Raw genomic sequence first — 20,272 nt, forward strand, 5'->3', positions numbered from 1 at the left:
TGGAGTATTATCCATGAAAAACAACAAATAAGGCATTCTACATGCATGTTCTTTAAGAAGTATTGCCATCTACATGAAACCTTAAAACAAGTTGACCTTGAACGATTTAATTATCTTCGCCAGTTCTGAAAACAATGCAGTTAACTTTTGCAGGAGTAATAGTTGTTTCTTGAAAAGAAAGAGAGTGCAGTAGAGAAATAATATGACGACCGGTGGCTCTTTTGATTTAAAGAAATTCTCCAATAGGCTTAGTCGGAACGAAACGGCGTTCTGGTAAATAATTGCAAACCGATTGCGCATGTACACCGTTGCGTTCTGGCTATTATTCATCACTGCCCTAAACAGAGAGCGGTTAATCGGATCCAGGCGGCTGTCCTGATAATTAAAAAAATAGTTACGTAACAGAAAAACAACCGTTTTGTAAATGTTGAAAATAGGACAAAAAAAGGATTGGAGTAAAAAGCAGGACATTTTATAAAAATAAGTACAAAATGACCCCGTTCTAAAACGCTGCCGCCCTTTAAAATAAGTACAAATGCAAGAAATAAGGACGGTATTGCAAACCTGTCTATAACGCACAATATTCACCTTACCAGGACCTGTTAATTATTAATCAAATTTAAAGCCGCCCTACAGCGCAGCGTGCAATGCAGAAAACTTACTCAAAGGAAATATGTATTTTCCTAACATCTCTATTTGCTTTTTAGCGAGTGGTGGCTATTTAAAGTTGACACAGACCCCGATAAAGCTAATGTACCATGGACAGCGAAGGTTTCACATTGTTCTGGCGGTTATATTAATCCGTTGAAATTTATTGCTCATTGTACAATATCAGAATAAGTTTAATGAGTTTGAGTTAAGTTTATAACAGAATGAGTTTAAGTGGAGTTTATACCCACTGTTTAAGCCAATTACTAACTACAAGGGGTTGTTTATTAAACCACTCAGCGAAAACGCTACCAATGGTGACTTTAACTGCAACTACAAATTTATATAGGGTGTCATCAGCTGTTTTGAAAAAGTTTGGTCAGAAAGTTTAAGCACCTGTATGTTACCAGGATGTTACAACACAGCATATTCTAAACCTTACCTTGCCTTCTTTTCGTCTATTTAAATGCGAAAGCATGCATGGTGTTTAACAACGTCATATGATTTAGTCACTTAATGCAAGCAGCAGTAAGTAAATATGGAGATTGAATTTTTGTTTCTGAACGTATCATCGTGGTTCATTGTGCGGAGCGCACTGCTAATTGTTCTACCATTGTCGTATTTGTTCTGGTACAAAAGACCTCATTCCAAGTTTCCTTCTGGGCCAAGGGGAGTTCCTGTTTTCGGAGTCCTTCCTTTTTTGTCTAAATTTCCAGCAAAAGATTTAAAAAAATGGAGCCTGGAAAAAAAGGAACCTGTTATTTCGATTCGGCTCGGAAGCGACGAATGCGTGGTTTTAAATACATTTGATTCCATCAATCAGGTAATATTCACCTTTTGATAGTTAGGCTACATCTTTAAAATATTATTAACTTTCGATATTATTTTACAAAATGCATATTAGATCACAACGGTTTGGAGAGAGCTTCTGTGTTTAAAAGCGAAAATGCTATAAGTGTCCGACATTATCATATTTTGATATATATGAATGGTTTAGACTATTTTATATTTCTGTTTGATTTTCAAACTTCTGATATATAACATCAATTAAAAATACAATGATATAGCAGGCGTGGATGCCGAACGAAATTGCGATTTTATGAATATTCATTAATCATTTTGCAGTGCTTCGTAAAAAATAGCCTCATCAGTTCTGGTCGACCTTATATCAAGATATTTTCACTAATAACACGAATGCAGGGAATTATCAATATGGATTACGGCGAGGTTTTTAAGGCGCAAAAACACTTCGGACTGAAGTACTTAAGAAGGTGAGCAATATAAATTACAAATTTATGTCTTCTATATATAAATAAAAAAATATTTAATATAATTATTGCCAAACTTTCGTCGTGAAAACTTATTTAAAATCAATGATTACCATAGTTGCGTTTCTAAGAATTGTGAAAGGCCAATTTTTTTTTAAAATACTGTTCATTTATCAAAATACAATATTACATTTTTTTAACCGCCAATGCCTGATAAAAGTACTTACATAAAAAATTAGGAAAATTTAAGTTAAACATATTTTATTCGATTTTCTTACCCCAGCAAGGGTTTAGGAAAAAAATCACTTGAAGATGAAGTAAATGCCGAAGGAGACGCTTTTGTTGAATATATTGGAAACATAAAGGGTCCGGTAGATTTTAAGGTATAAACCTAAACCTACTCCTAATATGAATACAAACGCAGTAATAAATAAATTTTACATTTTAGAAGTACCTTTACATGGTAACAGCAAACGTCATATCGAAAACAGCTTTGGGAAAGAGATACGATTATGACGATCCAGACTTCCAAAAGCTCCTCTATATCATGAACCAAATGTAAGCTCAGAATAATATATTTTGAATTTTGAAATTATACTAAAAAATGTCATAAACAAAATAATAATTTAAACACTAAGATCAATTTATTCATAAATAATGCAGAAAAAATGCAAAAAAAGTAACAAACGAATATATAACCATGGCAAAAAAAGTATTATTATGGTTTTCCTGGTAAAATGATATTGTATTCAAATAGATCCTAAAAATCACGTTCACCATAATTTCGAACTTTATAATGTGATTGTAATACTTTATTAATAATTTTACTTTAGTGTACACTTAACGAAATATTACTTAAATTTCACACACAAAATGTAAACTTGAGCAGATTTTCGGACCCTAAAGATTCACCAAAGATCGCTCTGATTGCGATGTTTCAACCTCTTGAGTATATTCCACCCTTTTCGGGTGTAACACGTCGGTTCAACGAATCAATTTTATACATACTAGGTATAATTATATTATTCTCAAACAATTTTAAAATACGTCAATTGTTTTATTATATTCTTCCATCTTATTTTAAATTCGCGCTTGATATTAAGAAAGATTGTATGACAATTTTTACGAAAACTTTCGATACATTATTCAAATTCTTAGATTTTGATCAATAGGCTCGTCTGAATAATCTACAGCTATGGCGATTGTACTTCAACTTTAAGGTGTATTAATAAATAAATGTGAAATAACGAGATTTTAAATAGCTCAAAACTGATCCGACTTGAAAAAGGATGTTAGTTTTACTGGAAAAACGACGAACACTTAAACCAATTTTTTACCTGACGTCCATTTACGTAAAAATGTATTATACTTGCATTTTCTCAAACGTTACAACGTAAAACGTAAGGCTTGTAATAACGCAAACTTGACGTTTTTTTCGACAATTTACGCAGACGTAATGCAGCAAAATATTGATCAGCATAAAAAGAGATTTGATCTAAACAACGTGCAAGACTACATTGATGCTTTCCTGGTCGAACAACAAATTGGAAAACAAGCAAAAGAACTTGGTTTCAATGTACGTCCGACGATTTTCGGACAACTTTAAGTAATTCGAAACTAATTACAGTTTTTTTTAAATAAATGCTGCCTTGTTGACAGAGATGTTAAAAAAAAGTTTATGTGAATTTCCCCTTCTTATCATCGGATTGTAACAAATAATTTCCAAAAAAACCAACACATTTAAAAAAAATATTTTATGATTTTGACACCAACTCTAATTAAGAGCGTATAACGTTTAATGAATTAAATACTGAATGAAGGCCATCCTATTAATATCGGTTCATATATGAAAATGTGTTATTGCTATTTTGTATGTAGGCTATTAAGCAGATTTATATGTTTTCATGGTATACTGTGCAACGAGTCTTACATATACTCGGATCTAGTCTTGCATGATTCCGTGTTTATGTGGGATGCACAACTTTCGTTAAAGCATGTTTGCGACTGTGTTACACTTGTAATTACACTACTTCACAACAGTTCACGGGATGCGGCATTATGGCTTGCTTTGAGTTGCACCTACGCGATGAAAAGTTCGCTACTATCGATGTAATGAACTTGTCAAATGTTTGCAGGATTTTCAGCTAGCTATGGCTTGCTTTGATTTGTTTATTGCTGGGTCGGAAACTTCCAGCACGACCATGTGTTGGATGTTCGTTTATTTTCTCAACTACCCTAATTATCAACGGTTGATTGAAAACGAAATAAACGAAGTGTTAGGTAAGTTTACTTAATAAACTGTAAACATGTTTTTTCTGTTGCGAATGAGGCAACATTATACAGTTCACTAACTTGTTTGCATTGGAAATTATTACAGCTCACTAACTTGTTTGCATTGGAAATTATTACATCCCATTATATGATTTGCTTTAAAATGTTTTACACCCCGTAAACTGACTTGCATTATATGTAGGTTATTACTATCGTTGTGATTTGTAGAAACGTTCATCATTCCCGTAAAATGTCGGAAACAAGAGAACACAACTATATTACACTGTCCGCACAACTATTTTACCGAGATGTGTCTTTGACTTATTTTTGCAGGGTTTCCTCAAACATGTAAAAAATTCAAAACTCCATAACATTTGTATTCATTGTAAACTTTTGCATGTTGAGGTTCATCAGGTTTGCCGACTATGACTAAAAGAAAGAGCATGCCCTTTACCTGCGCTTTTATCCAAGAAGTGATGAGAATTAAAACACTTGTTCCGTTGGGATTGCCACATGAATCAACAGCCAACATCGAAATGAATGGGCATGTTATACCCAAAGGAACAAAAGTATACTTCTCAATATCTTGGGCTTGTACTCTTTGTTGTAAGGAAAGAACACAGCAATAATAAAACTAAAAAAACTTCACTCACCCTTACTATATATTTAATAAATTTTTAAATGGTTTTAATGATGTATAAACCAATAAATATCTTGTTAAGGACAGTTATGTTTTATTTACTACTTTTAGAAGTCCCGAAAATCCTACAAACTTCTGGATTTGAACTATTTTTTGTTTTGTTAAATCACTAATTAAATCTTCTACGACTCTGTTGCCGATTTCGGACTTTGAATAATTATAAAAGTTATGCACAAATAGTTTCTTCTTGTAAACTTTAAACAACACTTTAACTATTATTTTACCATTATGGGTGATAAATATACATAATATCATCTTTCGTAATGCTTTTATTTTCTGTAAAATAAATTTACACTGCAAAATCAATATAAATAGTATAAAAAATAACACATATACATTATAATTGTTTCGCATATTATTTTACTACCTGTTAGATATATTCCAACTTGCATGGAGCACACATGGACCCGGATACTTGGCCAAACCCGGAAAGGTTTAATCCGCATCGACATATTGACGAAAATGGAAAGTTTGTGGCGTCGAACAAGATTATACCGTTTTCTATTGGATCTCGTTTCTGTCTTGGGGAAAGTTTAGCGCGTGTTGAAATATTTGTGTTCTTTGTAAAAATTATTCAGAAATTTCATGTTCAGTGTGTTGATGCAAATCGATTGCCTTCAATCGACAAAGAAATTGTATCTAACTTGGTACTTCCCACAGAATGCTCAGTTAAACTTTCCTTTCGAGAGTAGTAGTAAGACATTTACGCCTAAAGTTGACTGTTTTAATTTTACTTGTTTTAATTTTACGTGCAAACTTTCAATATTTTATAAAATGTACGTTCCGGATCAACTGTAGAATGCGTGATTAAATGCTTCCAAGTAAACTGAATCGCTTCTATGTGCTGAATAATAATAAAAAAAGATTTACAATCTGGTGGATATTTGCTTGGTCATGTGATCTGGTGACTCACATATATAAAGCGATATAAAAATCGGCAAAAAAATTCAGTTTAGCAGTTATCCACATGTCAATTCCTTTTGATAAAACATTTTAGTTTTTAAAAATACGAATTATCAAAATGTGAAATTTGAACAACTTTTTGTCTACATGTAGGCCAGTAACCAAGATGAAAAAAACCAAAAAAAAATTCAACAGAAGTGTTTTTTGTTTGCTCATCACTAAATAGGTGTTAAAAGTTTAAACCATGCCATTATTCTCAGGTTTAGTAGCTTTTCACTTAGATTTAATAGACTAATGTCCTTTTTTACGACTTGTCCTTTTTGAAAAAGCTTACATGAATATTTCACTAAATAAATATGTTTATCAGGCCTATATTAAACAGTGATAAAAATTGAACAGTGATCATATCGCATTTTCAAAAGTAAATCATTCCAAACAAGGCAACAATGTTCTCCACTCTACTGAGTTATTGCTTTTGTTACCGTGTTAGTATTAAATACATACAGTATAGCAATAGTGTTAAATCATGGATGATTCAATATTGAGGGAATACACAGCACAAAAAATTTAATAGATCGGCAACTTTGTCCGGCCAAACGCAGTCAGCTCCTTATTAATCAGGTAATCAAACAATATATGCTGTCTTTTTGATGTTTTTCAGGGTAAAATCGGCGCAAAGTGCTTAAAGGATGTTCATTGTTCAATCTTGAGTCGTTTTCTAGATCTAAAGCATAGCCTCAATTAGGTCGTTGCTTCACAATTGCCTCTAATGAGTTCTCTCGTTTTATATATGGATATTTACAAGCGAATAAAGATAAACTGCTTTGTAGCAGCAGTACCCCATAGCTTTTGCGCAACTCATTTGCCGACTGTCTAAACATCTTTATGTGTTTTGTCCAAACGGCAAACATGTATCTAGTTTACTTAGGCAGTTGTCCATTCAGTCGGTCAATTCATTAAATTTCCAGCGTACAATATGGTTCCCGAAGCCCATGAACGGCGGAGCGATTTCAGGGCACTTGAGGTGACTTTTTTGGGAAGGGCAACATAGACCGCAGGTGAGCGTAGCGAGCCGACATATTGGGGGTCCGGAAAAATTTTTGAAAAATTTTTGCGGCCACGCCCTCTAGATTGACTTAAAATGGTACAAAAAATTTTTTAACAAATGTCAACCATGTCATTTAACGATTTTTTTGCATTTTTCCGTAGCTCAAGCCCTACTCCTGTCGGCCCTGTGGGCTAGTAAAGGTTACTTGAATTTTCTAATTTTTCTATTTTTACGTTGTGAAAGCAATATATAATTTTTCATGAAAAGGGCACTTTTGCCCCCCCTTTTGATAGTCCTTAGGTAATATTAAAGCAGTAAATACTTTTTTGTGGAGAGAGAGGATATCTATATAGGTACATGTTGAAAGTTAATTTGATTAATTTGGTTCAGCGTACTGGCTAGCCATGAGTGTTTTTCTTAAAAATGGCGATTAGAGGACCTTTGGAACAGTCTGTTCCATTGGTCTCTCGATCATTTTGTGATCGTATCCTTAGATTTTAAGGATAGTAGGCTATAGTATACCAACTTTTAAGACAAGAACATCTAATAAGGGGTTGTTCACTGAGGACCAGTGCTGCGGAGTCGGACTCGGGACTCGAAGGAGTCGGACTAGAGACTCGAGGAAGACCACGTAAAACTACCAGAGTTCCGAGTCCGACGTGCGCAGTACCAAAAAAATACCAAAAATTGATATTGTCGTCAATTGCAGTTTGTAATAGCGAAATAGCATATTGTGGATGTTTTCGAACCAGTTATTGTAAGTGGATGAATTATATGATATCCCTATGAGTGGATTGTTAAATATACACCGTATTTAGTTACGTAAATTGGCGGAACATAGGCTGTAAAGTCAGAGTCGGACTCGGGACTCGACGAAATCGAACATTTGACTAATATTATATTTCCAGATATGTTTTCATAAAAAAGAAAAACAATTGGTATAATAAACCCGGGTTACAATTCTACCGGAAATAAAAAAATATCATTATTTTTTTTTGTGGTTTTACTTTATTTCTTAAAATAAATTTTCTTATGCCACTATTTCTACACCATTACCTGAGTAGTTATGCACTTAATGAATACTCAGCGCAGTGGTTTTACATGCAGTCATGTACTGTTCCATAGGTCTCATGAGGTGCTCCATAGGTCCTGTGGGGTGGAACCGATGGAACAAAAAGTTACGTTTTTTATATTTAAAAAAAAACTTAGAAGGATATGTCGGATTTCAAATATTTTTTTCATGGAGGTACCCATAGTTGTAAGCTTTCCAAAGAAAATAACCGGGAGTGTTTTTGAATTGTATTTCGAAAGATATTACCGAAAAAAAAAACCGTTCCATGGGTCCAGCACTTCCTATGCAAGGGTTTCTCAATATAGATAACACCGAATGTGTTTAGGGCGCAGAAACATTTTGTGATTAAACTTTTTAAAAGGTAAGAATTTCACAATATTGTTGTATTTCAAGCGTATACAAACGTTTGTTAAAAGCTCTTTCGTCAATTAATTTAGTTCTTTTTAATGATCTTTTATAAGCGGCTTATTTTATGTGTCTTTTATTCAATAATTTAGATTTGAAATCTTTAAAAATAAAATTTACGCAAAAGATAATGTTTACAAAACAATTTATTAGAACCTTGTTTAAATATGCCCATGCTAGTAGGCAGACACTAAAAACAATACGCAAAGCAAAACGCAAATGAAAAGCTATAAGGATGACGACGAACAACTCAGTTGTTATATAAGTTATATAAACAGGTGTTGTTGCATTCCCTAAAGAAGGCATCTTGTATTATACAGTATAGGTAGCCAATACGTTGAAAAAAATAATAAGTATAGGCTACCGGAAGGGTTTATTTTTAGTTGAACTTTGATTTTTATATATCTATTAAAAAATGATAGCTATAAGATTGTTGTTTCTCCACTGCAATTATAGCCTACTGTAATTTACGAAATATGTGACATTTAAGTACTAAGTCTTCTCTTTATACCATTTGTAAAACAAATGGGAACTCTTCATGTTTTTTTTTTGTTTTGTTTTTTTTCTGCAGCAAAGGATTGGGAAAGAAATTCCAAAAAGACGAGGTTAACGCCGAAGGGGACAGATTTGTGGAGTATATAGAAAACATGAGAAAACCAGTTTACCTAAAAGTAAATTCAAACGTTCAAAACCGTATTGATGACCAGTCAAAATCTTAAGCAAACACAATATGTTACTTTCAGAAATATCTTTACCTTCTAACAGCGAACGTGATATCTAATGCAGTGTTGGGTAAAACATACGACTATTGCTAACCATGAACCAACTGTGAGTTTTGACTTGATAAAAATCTTTAGGTGATTTTGTTATTTAGAACATTTAAACCTTATTAAATAACTGTTTTTTACAAGTTTATATTAGTAGCCTATTTATTCGAAGGTTTTAAGAGGAAATTTGTTAACCTAAGTGATCCTGCGAAATAGTTAGTATTTTATGTTTTCAATTTATGGTTGTGCAGATTTTCCGATCCCAATGATGCGCGCAAAGTGGCATTAATTGCTATGTTTTCCTCTTACGTAAATTCCTCCGTTTTCTGGTGCATCACGTCGGTAAAACGAACGAATGGCGTATATAATGGGTATAGTATTCATTTATAATATTTCCTGTATATTTTCTAGCGATTTGAATTATAATAACATGAATCGAAATAAGCCTACTTAAATAAAGGTAGTAAACAAAACTAGAATTAAAACTATACATAGTTAGACCAGTGGTGCTCAACCTTTTTCTATTACGCTTCTTTTTGAATCGTTATGTGCCTTGCACCCCTCGTAGCTATTGAATAAACTTATTACTAAATTCTTTTAAGAATTGGTCGAATATACGTCGGTTAGATATTTGACAAAGCCTCCAGGACTAGAGTTTTTGAGCAAGGTATTATACCTTAGAAAGCACAACCCCAGTAAAGTTCATGATTTTTGCTTGGAGAAAAGGAAAGGAAATTTACAAAAATTAAATCAATATGTTTTGTAGTAACGCGACATCCCAACAAACAAGTCATTATAAAACACTGCTGTTCTCAAGCGATCGCAAATCGTGCACTAAGCTTGAACGATAATTGCGGTGAGTGCGAAATAATTGCATTTATCACGACTAAATTAGCAAAACATGTAGTAAAAAGAGGCCTGTCGTGATTGGCAAATCAAATATCGGCGTACTGCTCGGTATAAAGCATTTAATATAACGATTTGGAACAAACTGCACAAATATTAATTTAAATATGGTCATTATAAATTTCGACAATATAATGTGTATTTCAATTTTATACTACACGCACGGGGAGCCAAACAATTACATTGCTAACATTGGAAATGTGTAATTAAGGGGCAGGCTATGGTCTCCCACAATGTACAGCGTAATGTCTCCATCTATATAGCCTAGTTTGGTCCGATAATTCTCAAATATCATTCGAAAAAGTTAAAATGACTCTTAAAATTGATTAAAAAAGTCAACCCATCAAACTTAAAAATCGCAAAAATAAAAACCATTTTTCTTTGCATTTGATGTTAAAAAGACTGTTTACAAAAACAGGTATATAAACATAAAACCATTTCTTCAAATTTTACAGAAATAGGCATCATCAGTTTCTTATTCAAAAGGAATATGTAAAATTTTAAGAAATGGTTTTATGTTTTATAGCTGTTTTTTATAAACAGGCGAAAGTAAGAATCTGTGTTTTACATTTTATTGTCTGCGGAAGACTCTTTACTTCCGAAAGTGTTCAAGCCATTTTTGTTTACGTAAACTTAATTTTTTTACGTAAGGTACAAGTCAACTTAAAACAGACGAAGCAGCAAGAGTAGAGTAAATTACCACAGAATCGTTTGCTAATTTATACCACGAAAATAAAACCGTTACGTTCTAAAGGGGTTCTGAAAACTTTTTTACCGCAGACCCTAAAAATATTTTTTGCTTCGGACCAATGGGTCACTTTTGACGTTTTTGCATCTGCAGGTTTTTCATTTACCTCGTAAAAAAGGATTTTGAGGTCATAACGTGAAGTTTAATCTACCCTTCAACATACCACAGCATTTAACTCAAAATGTAAGAAGAGAAAAGTTAAATAAGTGCACCTACTTTCAAATTATTTAACAAATCAATCGCTTTAAATTAAACTAAATTAGTTTTGGACTCCGCCGAAGTATTTTTTATATTTAACTCTGTTTTGTCACTACATTCGCCGAGATGATTTCTAGATTTTAATTTGCATGAAGAAAAAAAGGGCGACGGAAATGTTTCATAACACGAAGCCTCTTTGGAAGCCGGGAACTGTGACAGCAACGTGTTCACACAGGTGAAATACTTTTATCTGTAACGGAAATATGTGTCACACAAAAACATTTATCTTGTGAACCGTGCCGTGGCTCATTTCACAGCGAAAACGGAAAAACCCAAAGGCTGAGATTCTTCGTGACAAAGGCAATAGAACGCTATAAATATTCCATTACACGTGATTATACATTAATAATCATACAACTCTTTGTAGATACTTCCCTACAGCTTCAAAAAATGGCATAAACCCATATGTAGCAGAAAATCAGGATACAAAAATCATTAAAATTAAACCATGGAAGTTGTTAAAGCCTGTTTAACATATGTGGGAATACCCCAAGGAAATACCGGAGGAGAATCGTAAAAATACCAACTTTTTTGGCGCTGCATTTAACGTATTTCTAGTAGGCTATACAAAAAACACAAGTTTGGGTTATATTTTTTAAATATTGGACATACAAATAGTAGAACAATTTGTGAAACACGTAAAATAAGAGTATAAAACAATATAATACAAATATTAATTACAATAGTATATTGCGATTGGTCCGCAGATTAATAAAATAAATAAATGCGCTCTTAAAACTCTTTTAATATGGAAACATGACAGTAACCCTAATGAGGCAGAAATTGTTGCATGAAATTAGGAGTTAAGCAACACTTATATGTTTCAACAGGGGAACATGACCATCGTACTATCACCTGGAACGACAAAACCCTTATCCAGAGGTACTTTTTTGCTTCATATTATGCCTAGAAGCAACAATACATGATGCTTCAATTATTTTTTATACAGCAGCATTTAAATATTTGCATGCAAAAAACATACAGAAGATAAAACGCTATATTTTTGAATTGGTATTATTTAAGCTATACTTACAATTTTATACAATTGAATTGACTCCTGATGGACAATGTTGCACAAAAAGCGAAACTGATTTTTAAACGGCAATTAATCTCTTTCAGAAAGTAATACCGTACAGTCTAGGGGACTTGCAAGCGAACCAATAATTTCCTTATTAGTTGGCGGCAAATAATTTTCATCCGCACATCGAACATGAAATTTCTGAATAATTTTAACAAAAAATACAAATATTTCAACACGGGCTAAACTTTCCCCAAGACAGAAGCGAGATCCAATAGAAAACGGTATAATCTTGTTTGACGCCACAAACTTTCCATTTTCGTCGATATGTCGATGCGGATTAAAACTTTCCGGGTTTGGCCAAGTATCCGGATCCATATGTGCTCCATACAAGTTGGAAAATATCTAACGTTGCGCAAAAAAGCATCGTTCATATTGCCAATATATCTACGTTACGACTTTTTTTATCAAAGTTTTTCGTAAAACTATTCATGTTTAGTATATTTTTTATAAAGATGTAAATCACCTATATATTAAACACATACACCTTAAAGTTAAAATATATCTGATTGAGATCATTTTCATTTGAGCATTGTAAGACGAGCTTACTTCCTGTTATATATACTACATTGTTCTAAACAACGCATTTTGAATGACAAATCATTCTCAAAATAACTCTAGACGAATTTATACCATTTGTAAACTAGCTTATGTCTATGACAAATCATTTTTAACAAGTTCAAGTAATTAGTGTTGTAATGACGGTAAAGAATGGTAAGGCTAAGTCTTTTGGGCAACATGACTTTACTTAAGTCATATCAATAAATACCTTTACTTTAGAGTAAGTCATTTTGCCAACACACTAGCAGGAGCAATATGCAACATACTGGCGATGCTTGGCAAAGTTCAACGAAATACAGCAATTAATAAAAAAAAAAAACACCAACTTTTGTTCCTTTGGGTAGAAAACATCCATTCAGTTCGATGCTTGCTGTTAGCTTATGAGGGACTCCCAAAGGTACAACTGTTTTTATTCTCATAGTTTCTTGAATAAAAGCACATGTCACTGGCATGTTCATCCTTTTCTCCATTGTTGGCAGACCAGACGAACCTAAAACGGACGATGTCGATTATTTAGAGGAAGTTTCATACGTGAAATATATCATATCATACTTATTACATGATCGACAATTTCAATTTTATGACAAACAATTTTTAACAAGGCCTGGCATCTTATATATATCGGGCACGGGGAACCTTACCCAGAACGTCTGCAATCTCATCTTCAATAAGTTGTTTGTATTTCGGAAAATTGAGCAAATAAACAAACAACCAACAAAGTGTTGTGCTGGAAGTTTCAGAACCAGCGACAAACAAATCAAGACAAGCAGCTGCCAGCTGAAAATCCTACAAATATTTATAAGTGTTACACAAAATGAAGTATAGCCAAATACCTGTGATTTCCACAATAAAAACTGCTTGTTTAGAAATTTAAAATTAAATTTAATATATACCATTTTTATTTGTATTTTGGAGCAACAGCTTTTTAACATAGTTACGTCAATCGCATTAAGTAAGCTTAGTTTCCTTTAAAAGTAGCCTACATCGTTCTGGGTCACTTGTCAGGTATAGTGTACGAAGTAAGTTTTTCCACATGTTTTTAAAACCATTTGCGTTTCCCGAAGTAAATTTTTGTAAAATACAATATGGCGGCATGCGAACTTGCCCGTTTTTTTTAAAACAGATACTTAGGTTTGTTTGCTTAGTGTTGAAAGTTGTAACCGCTAATTTTTACTCATTTACAGAAATTAACGTAAGTGTTTATTTACAAACAGAAAATATAATTTGTGACATCTGCAGTAACATTTACACAAGAAGTAAGTTCTCTAAATTCTACCCGAGAGCTGAACGCGTATACCACTAGGAATTCTACGTTGGTAGGCCTAGGTGTTTCACGGGTGTCCAGCTATAGCAGGGGTCGGCAACCTTTTTCTAGTCGCGGGCCAAAAACAACCTCAGAAAGATCTCTGCGGGCCGCACAAAATCTTAACTAAGAATTATGTTATTAAAGTGTTAGAACAACTGTGAATCTAGCGAGCCTCGGATTGTTTTGCGCTTAAAACGTGTTTAATTATATTTAAGGCGGCAGTAAAGCGTTGACGCAAAGCGCGAAAAAAGCGTTTGTTTGGTTTAAAATCCGAGTTCACACATCGTCATCCATACTACTAATGAAAAGTGTAATAAAACTACTTTGAGGAAACGCGATAACAATGGGTAAACTTGTTTAGTGTTTGTTAAGTTCGGTCGCACCTGACGAGCGAAGCGAGCGCGTTTTTTTGGTATACTGGCATTTCTTTTAAATTTCTTACATGTTTTTATTACATTGCTGATAAGAGTAAAATGTTAAAAATATATGTGCAATATTTTTGAATACGTTTTCCGTTTGTCCGCGCCGCCCTTGTCTTTCAGGCTTTCACGCCGCAACGGTAAAGCGTGAACCTATAGTTTAAAAGACAGCATCAAAACTAAACAAACGGAAAGTATAAAGATCATTCGCGCAAAGCTCGAAAATTTTTATCACAAGTTAGTTAAAATTGTCAAAAAGTATGTGAAATGGACTCGTATCTAGTTTTTCAAAGCGGCGGGCCGGATGAATTACACTGGGCCGTAGGTTGCCGACCCCTGGGCTATAGCTTTAAAATTTAAAGTAATGCACTTGCGATTTTAACGTGTTTATGTTAGGTTTACATCAGAACAATTAGCTCAATGTCTCCACGTAACAATGAACTGAAAAAATAATGGCGGTATCAAATGGGCCACCCGAGTCGAGTATGGATCGCTTTAATTCGGCCTATATTTGCACTTATACGGCTTTAAAAGCGTTAGTGGATAGCCACCAATGCAATAAAAACATACTGCTTTTTTGTCAGCCGTTTGCCAGTAACCACTTGTGCGGAGGTTGGAAAGTGTTTCCCGCGTGGAATAACCTAGGTGCATTAAGCCGTATAGTGGATCAGTGGCTATCCACTGCAAGGCTTAAAGGCCGAAGTGAAATTACAACCGGCTTAAAGCGATTCAAACTATAATCGGATGGGTTGAACAGTTCAAGCTGTTCAGCAAGTTTTCGGTACTCTATTTGTCATAGGTATAGTAGTTTCGGAGTTATAATAAAGAAAAGCACCAACTGTTCGCTCTGTTCGCTAACTATGTTTTATGGATTTTGTAGGCAACAAACGAGAACCATTTATAAAATTAAATTTGATATTGATACTAAAATGCTCACTGTAAATCCCTTTTGCTTTGCCATTTTTCCATTTTTTTGTTCCACCAGAAATGCATCAATGTAATCTTCAACGTTGTTTTCGTCGACACTTTTTTTATGCTCGACGATATTTTCTTTCATAACATCTGCACATTTATAGAAAGCCTACAACAGGGGTTTTTAAAATGGGTATGCGAGAGAAATTTGTAGGTTACAAAAGGAAGTTTATTTTACTGGCACTGGCGCTTTTCTGCAATACATAACAGAAATCTTTCTTAACGTTTATGTGACGAGTAATAAAACTCTTAAGCTGGCTAAGAATGTTTAAGCTAAAATAACCATATTATTGAATATGCCTAATGACCTTTTGCAGAAAAACAACAAATCAATACTTTGGGGATGCATGTGCGACGTGCGTGTAGCAACATAATAAATTTGTCCTTTAAAACAAATGTGTTGTTTGGAATTGTTTTTTCGCCTTTGCAAGTCATTTTTCAGGTTAAATTAATTAAATTTATCGAATACTACACTGTTTTGGAAAGCTACTGGCCAGCAACTTTATTGGAAGCGAATTCAAGGTTTAAAATAGCCAATTCCTAGAAAACATAGATTCCAACCACACAAATAAAAAAAAAATTGGAGGACCGGGGAACATTTATCGCGAACCAGCGGTGAAGAACCACTGATCTAGACCTCGTAAATTCGTTTTGAGAATAATGATAATGGCTTCTTAAACGTATTATACACTAAGGAGTCTTCAGTAGACTAAACGCATTACTCGATAAATGATGCAACAAGGCTAGGCTAGAAAACAAGACTGTAGTGAGGTTCCAATCAACGATATCCCTTATACCGGGGATCGCTTTACTACATGAGCTACTCAGGACACCAATGCTTAATGCATCCTGTTAATACAAACAACTTTGCATTAAAGAGGATCTACAGTACCATATCAAGTCAATAAGGGATAGTTCACTTTCGTGTATCTTCAATTGACTTGATGTTGTATTAACATGTTGTAGCAATAAATGGTGTAACGGCTGGTACTCGACTTATTCAGTTGTTTATTAAAGGCTGCAGTGTATTGCTTCTAGTAAGTCTTAGCCCTTATTTAGTATTTATAGCCAACCATTTCGTTGCGCAGGTCATAAATACGATCTAAAGTCCTACAAAATGCACAAGTTAGTCATACTGTATATTTAATTATATGGGATGCTAATTTTATGCGAAACTTTGCTGGTGCGTCGTTATAAGTGTTATTGTTTGGGTTGGTAATGAAAGGTTTTTGGACGATTTCCAAATTGGGATTCCCGCGAATATTAAAAACCTAAATAGTTAACAAATGCTGCAGATTTTTTATGAAATTATAAGACTTAAGCAGAAAGCTTTTCAGTATGGTTTAACCAGGGTTTTCAGAAACTTTAGTTTGTGAGCTCTTCATTTTCCTCCCTTTTGCCACCCTTTACGTTTAATAGGGATAAACTAAATGCTTTTAGTTGTCAGGTTTTCCGCACACAATTTTGGCTAACGATTATGTTTAATCGCCGATGGAAAAGTTATGGTTTCCAAACCGAGAATCACGTGTTCTGTTTTCTTATGTTGTTATTTTTATGTAGTACATTTTTATGTATACAATAATGTACATGCAAATAAATAAAAAGGGTATGCAACTAAAAAATGTTTGAGAACCTCCTGGAATAAAGCAATATAATAAGTTCAGACAAACATGTAATACTATAACATACCTAGCATGTAAGATATGCCTTCGTGTAATCGACTCACTGCGCCAGAAAAAGGGGGTATGAATGCGAGAGGATAAAACATCGCTGCTACAACTACTTTGGGCGAATCATTGGGATCAGAAAATCTGCAATACAATGTAAATCGAAGAGTAAAACGGATCATTTAGACAGAATGGAATGATTCTAATAGTCAGATTGTATTACATGTTTTTTACATTATGTGGCTCAAAAAGTTGTGTTTTTTTAAGTCTGATTGTCAAATTGTAATCCATTCTTTTACATTTTTTTATTTTTAAACTTGAATATTCAATCGCCATACATTTATAAGCTATTAAAATGGTAAGTAAAGCTTTATTGAAAACATATGTCGAAGCTAAAGCTGAATTTATTAAAAATACATAAAACATATCAGGTAGGACTTGTGCGATTAATAGATAGTAATACGATTTAGCTCTGGAGTGTATAGTTAAATGTCCATCCCTATCAAAACGTTTGCCTACTAAAAACGAAGATGTTTAAATTACATGTTCCTATAAAAACAATTTAAGAAATATATAAGTTTGATGGGGTATTGTAAATATAATTATTATTTATGGGTTTTGCAGAAATTAACAAAGAACACATACATATGCCCACTACTCTTCAGTGGCTTACTTTAAATTGTGTTTCGAATTTCTGAAAATATCTTGTTATGACAAATCTCAGTTTACTAAAAAATATGTAAGAAGCAAAACATAAAATATTAAATTAATGGCGATTAATTTATTGTGTCAAAACAAAAAACGGTAGCTCACAATTTGTTCATGGTAGTGAGAAGTTTCTGGAAATCTGGATCGTCATACTCGTACCTTTTGCCCAATGCCGTTTTTGATATAATGTTTGCAGTTAGCAAATACAAATATTTCTAAAAAAAAGTGTCCCGAGTTTATCTCGTTGTTTATCTTTAATAATATATTGCAACAAAATTATGTTCATTATGTATACATGTCTGTAACAGAAAGTATAAAAATGGTGGGATGTCCGATATTCCTATTTAATTGCGATACCGATACCCAAGATTTAAAAAAAAAAGAACTGCAATCCGATACCAAGTGACGTCACTACTTTATGCTCAAACAAGCTAAATAGCGAAATTAAAACATTAAAACGGCTTTTTGCCAGGTATTTAGTCCAAAATTTGCTTTAGTATGAGGACATTTAGTTATCGCCAGTTGTTACCTTACTTTTTTGTTTGATAAATTATTACATTTTAAGATATATTTGCTTGGTTGGGTTGTAAATCACATGGCTAAAATTCCTATGTTAATTTGGTATAGGAATGGCACTAATGTAACCGTAGTAGTCGACTGGAACCGATGCTACCACTAAGCATCGGCTGTACGCTCCGATCCAATATTTATCAGACATCATTAAAAAGTAGCACTGCTGCTGAGGGCGAACCAAGGAGGAGAGCTACTAGGCCATACTCCCAAAAACATACTTTTGTGTCGAATTTACGAAGTTAAGACATATTTTTAATGTCATTAGAGATGTAATTTGCCCAAAGACGCCATGCATAACATAATATGTTTCGTTACATTGTGACTACATCAAGCAAGCATGCATGCATACCTTAAAACAGACTATTATACATTACAAAATGTGATATTTAAATATTTACCTACTGCTCTGTCATGTAATATAGCAGATTGTCAAGTTAAGTTATTAGGTTTTGTAGAAAAAATAAGCTACAATTTTTTTTGATTTTCTTAGTTTGCTGCAAGTTAAATGAATTTAAGAACCTCTACTAAAGGATGTAAGCCAATGTTGCATCCAGTCTTCACTTTAAGAACATTTTCTACTAGGCAAATGTTTTTTGCAGTAGGCAAGATTTTCTTTAGCATGAATTCTTTTAAACTCATTTTTTACCTTGTTTTTCCTATGTAGACATTTAAGACAAAAAACATACATAGCATGGATAATGAAAACCGATAAAAAAATAATTTACAGCAAAACATGTATTACATCACAATTGTCAATCTGATTTGATTTGAAGTTTACTTGCTTTAAGCTGCAAACATCAATAAAAAATGGCCAATATAAAATGCTCAAACCGTTGTAGCAAAAAATGTGAAGATATTTTAGTCTTTAATTTAAGAATGATGTTAGTGCGCAAAAGACAAATTTTACTGTGCAATTGCAAAGTTGCGCACCTTACAGAGAACAGTGGTTGTAGCTGGCCAGCATGAAATGCTACATGTTGACTTATACTTTATGTGTGTGCAAGAGTGCATGTTGACAGAACTGTTTGTGTTTACCTTAAAGTCAACTGGACCTTTCATATTGCCAATAAAGTCCACAAAAATATCACCTTCATCGTTGATTTGATTTTCTAGCAGTTTCTTTCCCAGTCCTTTGCTGTTGAAAAATTAGTTAGCAATTAAGTTTGGCAAATGCCATCTTAACGAAACATGTGACTTTCGATAAGCATAAGGAGAGTAAGCATAATGCACTCATTTCAGAAACTGTGTCAAAGTTCAAACTGAAAATAAAAAAATAAAAAAAATGTCTGTTTTACTTTTTAAATTAGACATATAGCCTTTTTCGCATACGTTTAAAGCAATAAACTTTAGTCTTAAATTTGGTAAAAATTCAATTCCCACCTTCTTAAATATTTTAGCCCAAAATGCTTTTGGGCTTTGAAGGTATCACCATAATCCAAATTAATGATACCCATTTGTTGTGTTATAATTGTAAACACCTTAATAGAAGATCGACCAGAGCTGCTGTGATTGTTTTTCACAAAGCACTGCAAGTGGATAAATTTTAAATGTTTCGATTGTTTTAGTTGTTTTAAACCATTTGAACAAACTTACTCGACCACTAGACTTACTTGATTAATTGCGTCAAACGTGTTCAAAACAACAGTTTCTTCGCCTCCAAACCGAACTGAAATTACAGGATCACCTTTTTCCTGGCTCCACTTTTTAAAATCTTTTGCAGGAAAGTTTGAGAGGAAAGGAATTACCCCAAATATAGGAACGCCCCTCGGTCCAGAAGGAAACTTATTCGGACGCTTGTACCAGAAGAAATACAGCAGTGACAAAACAATCGGCAATATTGTTCTCACAGTTAGCCATGATGAGAAGCTCGCATACAAAGTTTCAAGCTCCATGGTTTTTCACGGTCTCTCAGTGCCCTAAATATGCCCTGTAGGGTTGTTCATATTTTAAAAGTTTAGCTAATCAAAGTTTTTCCCATGGTTTGGACCTTCAAA

At 33.6% G+C, this 20,272-nt stretch overlaps 2 protein-coding genes across 3 annotated transcripts; one reads left to right on the forward strand and one right to left on the reverse strand.

Annotated features, from left to right (window-relative positions):
• The first annotated feature begins 1,186 nt into the window (after positions 1-1,186).
• Positions 1,187-5,579, forward strand: LOC146140870 (cytochrome P450 2B1-like). The gene is made up of 9 exons (XM_083392729.1): positions 1,187-1,471; positions 1,849-1,919; positions 2,200-2,299; positions 2,365-2,474; positions 2,806-2,927; positions 3,368-3,492; positions 4,052-4,196; positions 4,593-4,756; positions 5,262-5,579. The coding sequence occupies exons 1-9, from the start codon at positions 1,187-1,189 to the stop codon at positions 5,577-5,579; spliced, it is 1,440 nt and encodes a 479-aa protein (XP_083248855.1).
• Positions 5,580-11,067: 5,488 nt separating this feature from the next.
• On the reverse strand, positions 11,068-20,262 carry LOC146140871 (cytochrome P450 2C8-like). 2 transcript variants are annotated; one of them, XM_083393045.1, is made up of 9 exons: positions 19,889-20,262; positions 19,659-19,804; positions 19,314-19,413; positions 17,865-17,920; positions 17,020-17,141; positions 15,296-15,420; positions 13,275-13,419; positions 12,960-13,123; positions 11,068-12,417 (listed from the first exon to the last, which is right to left on the reverse strand). In XM_083393045.1, exons 1-9 carry the CDS (start codon positions 20,168-20,170, stop codon positions 12,100-12,102), a joined length of 1,458 nt encoding a protein of 485 aa, XP_083249171.1. In that variant the 5' UTR covers positions 20,171-20,262; the 3' UTR covers positions 11,068-12,099. The 2 variants fall into 2 exon arrangements, with proteins under 2 accessions (XP_083249171.1, XP_083249172.1); XM_083393046.1 differs by having other exon boundaries at positions 17,811-17,920.
• Positions 20,263-20,272: the final 10 nt, after the last annotated feature.

The sequence above is a fragment of the Ascidiella aspersa genome, chromosome 6 (genome assembly GCF_963924565.1).
Source record: "Ascidiella aspersa chromosome 6, kaAscAspe10.2, whole genome shotgun sequence".
Lineage (NCBI taxonomy): Eukaryota > Metazoa > Chordata > Ascidiacea > Phlebobranchia > Ascidiidae > Ascidiella > Ascidiella aspersa.

Coding starts and splice junctions, on each gene's coding strand:
- LOC146140870 (XM_083392729.1), top strand. CDS start 1,187: ATGGAGATTGAATTTTTGTTTCTGAACGTATCATCGTGGTTCATTGTG. Junction 3,493..4,051: donor CAAAAGAACTTGGTTTCAAT/GTACGTCCGACG, acceptor AAATGTTTGCAG/GATTTTCAGCTAGCTATGGC. Junction 4,197..4,592: donor CGAAATAAACGAAGTGTTAG/GTAAGTTTACTT, acceptor TTGCATGTTGAG/GTTCATCAGGTTTGCCGACT.
- LOC146140871 (XM_083393046.1), bottom strand. CDS start 20,170: ATGGAGCTTGAAACTTTGTATGCGAGCTTCTCATCATGGCTAACTGTG. Junction 17,142..17,810: donor CTCACTACCATGAACAAATT/GTGAGCTACCGT, acceptor ATTGTATTGCAG/ATTTTCTGATCCCAATGATT. Junction 13,124..13,274: donor TGAGATTGCAGACGTTCTGG/GTAAGGTTCCCC, acceptor CGTCCGTTTTAG/GTTCGTCTGGTCTGCCAACA.